A 12,103-nucleotide genomic window follows, 5' to 3' on the forward strand; every position below is an offset into this window, starting at 1 on the left:
TGGTCTGCGAGGGGAGCCAGTTGAAAAAACCAGCTCCCCATGTAGACCAATTGCCTGCTACAGAGGCAGCAGTGCAGGGTGGCAGCAGGCCCCGCAGGGGGTCTGAGCTCTCCGTAGACAGAGGCTGCTCTGCCTCCCACGGAGTGGCCTCTGTCCGCGCTGAGCGTTGGCTCACCATGGACAGAGGTTGGTTCAGCAGCAGCCACTGTCCATGAGGGGTCCTGTGGGAAGAGGCTGCTTCGCAGCAGCCTCCCCTGTCCCCACCCTCTGTGCCGATGCTTCTGATAGAGACAGCAGCACAGGGGAGGGGGGAAAGAAGGGGGCAGGACGCACTGAGGAGCCATCACTAGGGGAAACCAGCTTTTAAGCTGGCTCCCCCCAGCACCAGCTCCTGCTTCCCCCACTTGCTACCTCTGATATGGTGGGGGGGTGGGAAATGCGAGTAGTCGAGAAAATTAACCGATAAGCCCAGACTTATCGGTTAATCATATACTCAACTACTCATTTACATCCCTAGCACATAGAACCACTTTGTGATATAGCCGCTTTTTATTCCTATTTCAATCTTCGGGATTTCAGGTTTCAGTAGTCGATATAGTTTCAAAGGAACGACAATGGATTCGTTTCTGCTACTCTGACAGACAGTGAGTGGATCCATAGTTCTTGCAAACACATGCATACAAGCGCCACTCTTCTCCCACGCGTAGCCTCACTGAAATCAAGCAACCTATTCACTTTCTTAGAATTACGAATGTGCCCGAATGGCTGCAGGTTTGGGGACTTACTTTGCAAGGAGTCACTCAGAAGCCATTGGGATTGTGTGTACAGGACATGACAATGCCGTATGAGAAAGGGGGTGGACCAATACAAAATATCACATTGTACTTTTGCCAGATTAGATTTTAACCAGCAAAATAGTTTCCCCAATTGATCGGAACAGTCTCCCAACCTATAATTATGAACCCCACTTTATAATGGTCTTACTGATGACTTGCCAAGAGCATTCATCCTCCCTTCAGCTGCTAACAATGTAAAATGGAATGCTAAAGGGGTGTCCTTTCAATGGATGTCGGTGATTGGGAAGAGAAAGTGACATGTACATTTACATTCTGATGAATCCATCAGGGAATGCCTGGCTGAAAATCAAAGCAGCAGAAATAATCAAGGGGGACATCCCCTGGTGATGAAATTCTCAGGCAGCAAAGCTCCTTAGAGAAAATAAATCTCATCATAAGTCTCTTTGATACCCTTGTTATGCTCCCCAAAGAATTCAAACAGACATTCTCCCCCAACACTTCTTTGGACAATTATGATTGCAAAGGGAGAGCTTATGGGCTCATTATTAATGGAAGAGATTCTGGTTTGAACAATTCAAGTATATTTCCACTTTACAAAATAAAGGGATTAAATGTCAGTTTTGGAGTAAGAAAAATCTTAGTAAATATTCCTTTGGAGAGCAATATATGCTTATTGAGGGAGTGTGCTGAGCAATGAGAGAAGGAAAAGGAATCCAGGCGCCTTGATTCAATTCCTGGTTTTGTCACCAAAATGCTATATAACCTTGGCCCTGTTACTTAACCTGTCTGTGCTTCCATATACTAATTTCAAAGTTCTACCAATCTGTAGAGTCAGACGATCAAGATTGACATAATACTCTCTTCCTCAGAGGTGAGGAGAGGCTTAATTTTTTTCAAAATAGAAAAAAAAATTCAGGATGAAAGACGCTCCAAAAAGTGTAAAGTATCGTATAGCCATTTACCTTGTAGGGTTCCCCAAAGAGATTAAAACCTGAAGCAAAGAGATCTTCATCTTGCTGGACTTCTTGATTTCTTCGTTCCCATTCTTTCCTTTTAAGTGCATTCCGGTCTTGCTCATAGTGACTGAAAAAGATAAGATAAAAAGACAAACTATTATGATCCCCATAAGCCAGTTAAACATTTGTGGTTACCAATGTTAGGACAAAACACCAGAAATACTGCAATTCGAGCTGATGACTTTGTACAGCCATTCTGGGTCAGACCAACAGTCCATCCAGCCCAGTATCCTGTCTGCTGACAGTGGCCAATACCAGATGCTCCCGAAGGAGGGGACACAACAGATGATCCTCGCATGATCTCTCCCCTGTTACCCACCTCCAGAGGCTAGGGACACCATTCCTACCCATCCTGGATAATAGCCATTGATGGACCTAACCTCCATGAATCTATCTAGCTCTTTTTTTAACCCTAACCTTCACCAAATCCTCTGGCAAGGAGTTCCACAGGTTGACTCTGTGCTGAGTGAAGAAAGAGAGTAAAATCCATCCAACACTTTTTCTAAATATAAATTTGGGGTCAAAGTGTTGTACAAAACAGAGTTATTTTCATTAGGCATTCAGATGTGATAGAATTTGTTCCCAAGAGAAAGCCCAGCATATACTCTTAAACACACTGAAAATCTGCCTTTACTAAACTAGGACACTCCAAAGAAAAGTAGACCACATCATGAAATGAGCCTGCTCCAGTGTCATCCCACACTAGAACCTATAAAGGGTATAAAAGAGTTACATGGGGGGATCACATCCTGAAAGAAATCTTTCTCAATCCCCCTTCTTGTCTTCAACCGCTCCAACTTTACCAAGCTCATCACTGGAAGTAAGCTCAAGACATATCAGCTCAAAGTGGCACCTCACCCTACCAGAACAGACCCCAAACCTATAGACTGCTACAAGGATCTATAACCCTAACAATACACCTTTGATCGGCTTTTACACATGCCCGTTTCCCTGTGATGTTCCTCACCCATGTGCATCAAATGCTCCAACCAGACAACCACAATTCTCTCAAATGAACTTGCAAAGAAATAAAGATTAAAACATCCTATCACCGTGGGTGAACTCTTCTCAAAAGGCGATCACGCTATATCTGACCTCTGAATCTTCTTCGTCCACAGAGGAACCCTGCACAACGGCTCTGAAAGATGAGCCTGGAAATGCAAATTCCTAACTCTGCTGGGCAATGAAAACCTTGGACTTTATAACGAAGACACCAGATGCATAGTCATTGCAATTTGTAACACACCCCACTGGCTGCTAATCCTTAATTGCTCACTTCATTTTAAGTGGTCTCCTAGAGCATAGTGAACCTCTTGTGCTTAACAGTCTGTCCCCATTTGTATCTCGTGTAGACATTCTGGTTACCTTCTCCAGACCCGATGAAGAGTTCCCTGCAGCTGGAAAGCTTTTATTTGGTCCAATAAAAATATTACCTCACCCCACCATCTCTCTAAACAGAACTAATCATTCTAAAATTAAACACACACACACACACACAAAATCTGCCATTTCCAGATGGAGCTTTCTGTCAGAAAAAAATCAGAACAACTTGTCTATAAGTGTGCACGTATAAATGTGTAGGCACAATCTGTTCCTATATGTACACACACACGTGCACACATGTGCACACACAGAATATACCTATACGGAGAAGACAACTATGCAGTCCACCAGGCATAGTGACCTTTTCAGTCTCCTTGTAACTGGGTGGCACTGGCCAACATTACAGCACTGTACTGGAGGCAAGTGTGGTTCAGAACAACTATTTAAATCCCGCATGCTTGTTAATATTTAAGTAATGTGCAATTGTGAGTATAGGTAGGGGGGTCACTCATGCATTCCCAGACATTCCAATACTTCCGGAAATTGTATCCATTGGGATGAACCTGCTCCTCCCAGTATGACCTCATATGCATAAAGTGTACGAGGTCATGCTGCATGGAGAAGGCCCTTTTGAAAAGTACGCTATGCTGCTCGCACCAGCTGGACCTCATACATGCAATATCACACTGATGGGGCACAGCAACTTGCTGTTCAAAGTGGAATCCGCGTACGATACCAGACACAACCATCTCCGATCCGGTCTCAATATCAGTCAGGGCCAAACCACCCAAAAAAGAGAACTGCCGAGCTTAAAACAGGTGAATCGTCGGCTCAGATATAGGGAGTACTTAAAAATGTTTCACATAGTGCTCTTGCTGAAGGAAAGGGCTTTACATTAGTCGGATTTAGTGGCAGGTAATCCAGCATACAAATTTTTAAAAATGCCTATTGCCTCATAGCAGCGATAGCAAGACGTTGGTTCTCTTTATGTCAGCTGGCTCTCTGCACCTGCCAGACCTAGATGACAAGCTGAGAGATCACATTTACTCCTCTCATGAACAGGACTGAAGTATTTTGGTTTCTTGTTTTCACAAACTACTTCCTGCTCCTCTGTAATTAAAACACGGAAGAGGATAAAAAAAAGAGGAGAGAGGCATGTTTCAACTTGCATTGACAATCCCACATGAGACAAGCATTAAGGGCCACGTCTGTGCTTTCAACTCAGATCTGATTTGGTATAAAGCTTTTGGCTCTATTTTGTGTCAGTTAATTAGCTACAAATTCCAGATGACAATTTGAATAGTAGATTGAGCGTGCATGCTGATGTTATCCGTTGTAAGAAATATTTGCATGCTAGATTTTACATATACATGCGCGTGCACGCACACACACTTCCTTATGTAATGGAGACGAGTGAATTCTGATCTCCTGATGAGAATGAATTTAATCTCCACAGCTTTACTGCACTTGGAAGATAACCAAATATCTACAACTTTTGCCTTTTTAGCTCAGCATGATGTTGTATTGGAAGCTTCACATGGAGAGATATAATGAGGAATGAACTGCACAGTGATGAGGCTTTGACAGTGTATAAAGTCACTGATTTCTGAGTGAAACCACAATTACTAATTTGAAGCACCAGCTAATTAAAACCACAGCTATGTATTTAGTCTCTTGTTATACCTACTGCAGTTTATAATTATGAGGACCTCTTTATCTACTCAATTAAAGTTCTTATGATTCAGGCAGGTTGTGTTTGAACCTGCAAGACCCACAGAGACTGTCTATCTCCCGATGATTCCATGCAATCATAGAACTGGAAGGGACCTCAAGAGGTCATCGAGTCCAACCCCCTGCCTTAGATTTGCAGACTTGTTTTCATACAGGGAGGATTTTTTTTTAAAAAAAAAGACAGACTAATGCTACGAAGTAAATCTTAAAATCAGAAATATGAAATAATAATCGGTTTCAGCAATGCAGGATCATTTGTGCTTAGAGTGAATAGGCTTGAGTATAGTGTATGAACAGGGTGTGAAGTCACCTAAGTACAAAAGGCTGAGTTAAACTAAGTTTTCATTGTCTTTCCCATTTTCGGGTTGGAAACTCAAAAAGCAACATCATCTAATTTCATTAGATTTACAAAACATTCTGCCCTAATGATCTCACTACTTTGGATCATTTGCTAGTGTACATTTATGGAGGAAAACAAAGGAACTTACTGCAATATACCTAAGTAGGGATGTTAAATTTAGTTTAGTCAACTAATCGACTAGTGGATGGATTTTATTTATCGGGGTGACTAGGGATGGCACTATCAGATTTTGGAGGCTTAGCAGTTATAGCAACTTCAGCCATAGTCAGGCTAAGGGAGCTCTCCAGCCAGGTGTGAGAGGCATGGACGGAATACAAGTACTTTCCCTTCACTCCCTTAGCATCCAGGGAACAGGATGAAAAGCAAGCCGCATCCTGGAGCACATGGCTGCTTCCTGCTCCTGCCCTTACAAAATTCTGCCCTTGTTACTAATTTAGGCTTTGTTATTTGAAAGCTGTGTTCCTTCCTCAAGCACACAAACTGTTGAGAACCCTGAAAGGAATCATTATGCTATATGATAGCTGAGCAAAATAGTAAAGGTGGCATTTTAAGTCTATGTAGTTCTTACATTTTATCAATCTCAATAAAACGGTTTACTCTGCTTGGTGGTAGTGATGTTACTAAACCACTAAGGCAAAATAATGAAACAGTGTTTATTCAATGTGGCACAACTTCTGTAAAATTAATTCCATTTAATTAATATAGTATTTACCATATTAACTATGTATACAAAGGTAAATAACTCAATGTTTTCCTACCAAACATATGAAAATATTTCTCTTTTAGCAGATGTCCTCATGAAACCAGAAAAAATACATATTTAATTCACCCTAGAGATAAGCACGAAACAGAAGCTCACTCCCGGGGACTCTGATGATGTTTACAAACTATTCCACTGAGCGGGTACATCTTATGACATCAGGAGAACCTGAAGTGATGGCTGCCTTCCATACCCTCTGCAGATATCTATACTTATCACATGCTCTGCAGTTTGAAGCACTGTGTTACTGAAAAAAATAATTAATGTTAATTTTGAATTCTCCATTCATATTATGACATAAAAGCTTTAGGTAATTCCCAATGACTAGTTTCTCCACAAATTTATTTCTGTTGCTGAAATGCTCAGCACTGAGCTAATTCTGCAATTCATATTAACTGCAGAAAGCCACGTATTTAACTTTGAAATGTACACAGATTAAAAAAGAATGAGGTCAACCTTTACTCTCTATGCCCAATACTAAAACCTTTATCCAATATGAATTAGCAAAACAGTGGATTTTGAGGAAGAGGATCAGAAGAAGTGAGAGGACAAATGACTGAAAGCTTTGGAGAGGAATAAGAGAGAAATGCTGTCAATTGTGAAAGTGAATGACAGAAAGCTTTGGAGAAAGTCAAGAACCTTTCTTGAGCAAGAGTTAGGGTACGTCTAGACTATGTTTTTCTTCTAAAGGAGATGTGCAAATTCGGTGCTAATTTGCATCTCTTCTTCCGATCGCTTTTTCAAAAGCGGGCTTTTCAAAAGTGAAAGTAGTCTGTACGTGGGAAGGTTTCGGGAAAAAAACCTTTTTTGAAAAACCACGTAAACCTCCTTTTTTTAGGACGGGCGTTTTTTTTCTAAAAAGGATTTTTTTCTGCAAAAACTGTGCCCCGACTATTTTCACTTTCGAAAAACTCACTTTCAAAAGAGCGATCGGAAGAAGATATGCCAATTAGCACCGAATTTGCGTATCTCCTTAAAAAAAAAAGTAGTCTAGATGTACCCATAGAGACTGAGCCTCCTGAAAATTCTTTATCAGTTTTTCATTCTATCTTCAAAATAATGTGTATTCTTAGGGCATGTCTACCCTGCAATACTATTTGAGATATTGGAGTATCTCCAAATAACTATCCCACGTCTTCACAGCTAGCCCGTTATTTCAGGCTCACTATTCCGATGTCCCTGTAAACCTCGTTCTACAAGGAGTAAGGGACGTTTTGGAATAGTCCTGTATTTCGAAATTTGGTGCTGTGTAGATAGTGCCAAATGACAAAATAAGCTATTTTGAAATAGCATAGAAATAAGCTACACAATTTACATAGCTCAACTGTATCTTATTTTGAGTTACAGTGCAGTGTAGACACACCCCTAATGATGGAAGAATTTATTTGAACAAAATACTGATCTTCTGTGGAAACCAGAAGTAAAGAATGGGTTTCCAGAACAAGGCCCTGAGAACACTGAATTTATAACTGTGTTATTTAAATAATGGAAGTACCGGTCCAAGGTTGCTGCTTCCTCATTCTATCTTTAGGATGTCAGGATATCATTCTTGTTTAGTTTTGATTGGACATTATGGAGATTGTTGATGTATGCTCAACTATCTGCCTTGAAAACTGACTTGTAAGTCAATTCAGGGTTGACCTTTCAAGGTGCTTAGCTCTACGGCCCGAAATCATCACAGTCTGTGCTTTACTTTATGCGAATAGTTCAACTGAAGTCAACAAGACTATGCGTAAGAACTGTGCTGGACTATAGCTCAAGTATCCCTAGTCAATATTTAAGGTATTTTAAAAAATATAACAAACAACTCTGAGGCACAGAGAATAGTTCTGCCTTCTCTCTATCCATCAACCAGGGAGAATCCTGATTTACACCAGAGAAAATGAAAATAACCCCTAGGGTTTTCATTTTCATTGCAATTTTGCCATGAACACCGTACTAGGGGAACGGATTCAGAAAATAAGGTGATTACAAAAGCCAGACTTTAAACAAAATGTTTAGTTAAACACTCCTTCCTTACACATCAAAGCTTTTACTACACTGTAAAATGATACATTTCACAAGCAATATTACATTTAAATCTACAATGTGCTACCTCTTCTAACAATCACCACCATTCTCTTGACTTTAAATTACATTGTCTTGATAATCTTACTGCTTAGCACTGACCAATTAGGCCACACTTAGAATATGCCAATTAATTAAACAAAACAATATATTGCATACTATTCACATTCAATATTTACTTCAATGCTGCATTTTTTAAAAGAATGAATGAACGTATAAAAAAGTATCAGAATGTTTCGATCACTGAATGTCAAGATCAATTACTTTTTTAAGTTAGAATATTCTATCTTTGATGTTCAAGAGTTTTACAGAGATGGTCATGCGTTATCAATTAATAATATGTATTAAAAAACGGTGCCATTCACTGTAGTGTGTTTGCTACAAAATACTCCCAAGAGACCCATAGGCAATCTGTGGAAATTAAAAACAAGAGGTTAAAGGCACAGCTTATATTCATAACATTTGGGTTTTTTTAAGCATGCAGATAATTTTATTTTAGTTCAGTTTTTGCCAATTTCAGTATTATGTAGCTTCAAACCTTTCCTTAACATGAATTTGGGAGGAACAAATTCCAGTACCTTTATAGGATGGAATGGATAGCAGAGATAAGCTCATGAATGGTAAAGAGTATAAAGAAGAGATGATGTTTCAAAGGGGAGCATTTATTGTTTCCTGTATCATAGCACATTGTCTCTTGACATGATTAGTTATCAGTCTGAGTTATCAAAAACTAGTATGAAATAAAGCATTTACGCAGTTATGCTTCATTGATGTCAGCTATGGGAGCATGAAAATCTCCATGAAGTTGTGTAATTGATGTGTAAATCAGAGCTCAATCACTCTGTAATAGAAATGGTCCCACTGAAAATATGGTTGTTGAACACTATTGCACCGGGGTAAAAAATGAATGGAGTCAAGATAAGTCTTATTTATTAAAAATGATAATAACTGGCAATTTGCACAATTTTCTCTTCGAGAGAGAAGCGCTGTCAGAAATATTTATATGCAAGCTACAGACCAATATACTTGGATATCCTTATTTGGCAATAATTAACTGTTTCTGTTTTATTAAAATGCTTGGGGACATCGTTATGGATATTTATAAAGCAAATTAAAAGAACACATTCATCCTTTGAAAGGCGACACATGTAAACGAAAGCAGAGATTGTAATTTGGTTAACAATGTGTGTTCAAGGTACATTTTAGATAGCTAATAAAACCCTGCTGTCATTTCACATTTGCTATCTGGGAAGCAGCAGGGCAAAAACTGAAAAATACTTCAAGCCAAGAATAAAGAAAGCCCAAGAAGAAATAAAAAATGGTTACTATGTAACTGCTACTGTGAAATTAATTAAACAACAAGTATCCACACTAAAAGACCTGGTAAATATAACACTTTTCCAAGATGCTTTATTTAATGTGGGATCTATCTTGTACTTAATACATCTAATAAGATAACATTAAGCCAGGATTATATTTTGCAAATTACAATGTGTTAGAGCATCCATGTAGACCTTCCCAGAAAGGCTCCACATCCTAGTATTCGAGTCATTGCTTATCATGCCACACTGGTAAACTGTAACAAATTTATATACACATGTGTGAAATTCATCAGTGACTCTTGGCACTAGATAAATTACATTCAGGATAAAGGAGCTGGATTAGGAAACTGTGTTAGATGGGTAACCTGCTGTGAGGGGGAAGACTAAGGATGGAGTTTCAGCCTAAATTCTGAATTTCCTTGCTCTGTGAAATTAACTATTTTCACAGTCATATTTCTCTCTACAGCTTTTTCTCTCAAAGTTCCACTGATGCTTTTTGGGATGTCAAGTTCCTTCAGAACTGACATTATGACAACAAGCCCATTAAGGCTTAGCCAAGATCTACATTGTAATTCATATACATCCAGGCTATGTCTAGACTGGCATGATTTTCTGCAAATGCTTTTAACGGAAAAGCACTTTTTGCGGAAAAGCATCCGTGCCAATCTAGACGCGCTTTTGCACAAAAAAGCCCCGATCGCCATTTTCACAATCGGGGCTTTTTAGCGCAAAACAAATCTGAGCTGTCTACACTGGCCCTTTTGAGCAAAAGCTTTTGCGCAAAAGGACTTTTGTCTGAACGGGAGCAGCATAGTATTTCTGCAAGAAGCACTGATTTCTTACGTGAGATTGTCAGTGTTCTTGCGGAAATTCAAGCGGCCAGTGTAGACAGGTGCTTTTGCGGAAAAACTTGCCAGTCTAGACACAGCCCCAGAGTATACAGCCTAACAGCTTTTTAGCTGCCATTATAGTTCAAAAGTGTATTAACATCAGTGGTCTATGCATTCGTATACTATGGAAGCATAATATGGAACGCGTTGAGCTGAGTTTTGTGTACTATGCTTAATTTACATTTACAGCAAACACCGTATGATGCCATGACAGCATCTACTTCTGAATGTACCAGCACATAGCACGTATCTGCCTATTCCTGAGGCATAATGATCATTTGATGTAGTAAAAGATCTGAAAAATAGTTGCAATTGATTTTCAGTTTTGAATATTTTTAAATACCCCCACAAGGTTACTACATTTTCTACATTAATGGCATTTTAAAAGATGAAAGACGTTGTAATAAGATGGGAACACACACATACACATGCACACAAATTCAATAATCAAGTAGTATTTAACATAGAAAGGCTGCATTCCTAAATCAGAGATGAGTGCATTTTCAGAATTCTTCACTTGACTCTTGCCAATATTTTTATAATTACTATAAAAGATACTGATTAACATTGCTAGTCAAAGTGTTTGGTACATACTTTTCATGTTACTTCAAAAAACAGAATTACTCCTCATTTTACTGGCATTTCATTGAAAAAAATGCGAGACAATCTGCAGCTAGCAAGAATTAAAGCGAGCTTTCTAATATAAAACAACCATTGATTAGCACGTATTCTTGGAGCCAGATGAATCAGCAGACTCAAATGATGAAGTATTTTCTCACAGAAGCACACCCTTCTAGTCATCTAATAACCGTACTGATTTACTGACAGGTGCCTCTACACAGCTGAGCACATTCACACGCTATGTGGCTCTTTAGCCACGTACTCTTTATCTTACAATGCACGTTCCAGAACAATAATACAGGTAAATTTACAGTTTGATAGAGTTACTCTTGATCTCATTTGCAAACTTTAAATTGAAGAAGAAATGTACATGGGCGATTGTTGGTCGCAGAGGGCCGTGTATTTTTTGGCTATGCCAAAAGAAGGACAGAAAACATGTCGTATGGCTTTGATCCAGCCACAACTTTATTATCGAATGTCTGGGATTATTTGTCAGATTAAAAGGTAATTCCATGATCATTCCATATCTGCCATGGGCTTCTGTCAGCCCCTTTCTTTTTCCATCTATGTGCCCCAGTGGACCCACTCCCGCTGCGCCTTAAACAAGGGTTAGATTGGGCTATAAGGAAAGGGCCAAGGATAGTCATTGGCCCCCGACATCCTCCCCCCATTCTGCTCCTTTATCAAACAACTCCTTTTTTAAGTCCTTTAGCTAGCGATTTATCTGGCTGCTGCATTCCTTCCCTATGAACTACCTTCACTGGACAGCTGCCTCACACTTCCATAATGGGTTGCGACAAGGCCTCCCTGAATGCCTTGTAGGGAAGGTGTAAAAAACCCAACTCTACCTCGGCTACTCTTCTGTTAAGGGAAAAATTCCTTCCTAGTTCCCCTAGAAACCATGACTATTGTGATGCCCTCAGCAGGCCCTGACAAGCCTTGGTATTTTGCCATCTCTAAAGGAGAGAAGGTGAGTTTGGCTCCATCAGGTCTGGGGAAAAGGGGCTTCTCTCACAGGGCTGGCCACGTTTTTAATCCCCCAGCCCTTCTGGGCCCTGGCAATGTGTCCGCATTGCCTTGCTGAACTCCTCTCCACCTCCACCCACACAGGCAAAGCTATTTCCCTTTCCCCAGAAAGCAGAGCAAGAGCCCCCCTCCCCTATTTTAAGGAGCAGGGTGGTCACTGGTCCGGAGCATCCAATGGATAGGCAAACA

The 12,103-nt window shown here is 39.9% G+C and overlaps 1 protein-coding gene across 4 annotated transcripts in view; it reads right to left on the reverse strand.

Moving 5' to 3' along the window:
- AFF2 (ALF transcription elongation factor 2) overlaps positions 1-12,103 on the reverse strand; it is a 463,868-nt gene that overhangs the window by 337,726 nt on the left and 114,039 nt on the right. For all 4 annotated transcript variants that reach the window (XM_075941078.2, XM_075941079.2, XM_075941077.2 and 1 more), the window contains one exon: positions 1,760-1,880. In XM_075941078.2, the coding sequence (XP_075797193.2) occupies positions 1,760-1,880 (121 nt within the window). The remainder of the gene's footprint in view (positions 1-1,759; positions 1,881-12,103) is intronic.

This window comes from Pelodiscus sinensis, chromosome 13 (assembly GCF_052426305.1).
Source record: "Pelodiscus sinensis isolate ZL-2025 chromosome 13, ASM5242630v1, whole genome shotgun sequence".
In the NCBI taxonomy this organism is placed as follows: Eukaryota; Metazoa; Chordata; order Testudines; family Trionychidae; genus Pelodiscus; species Pelodiscus sinensis.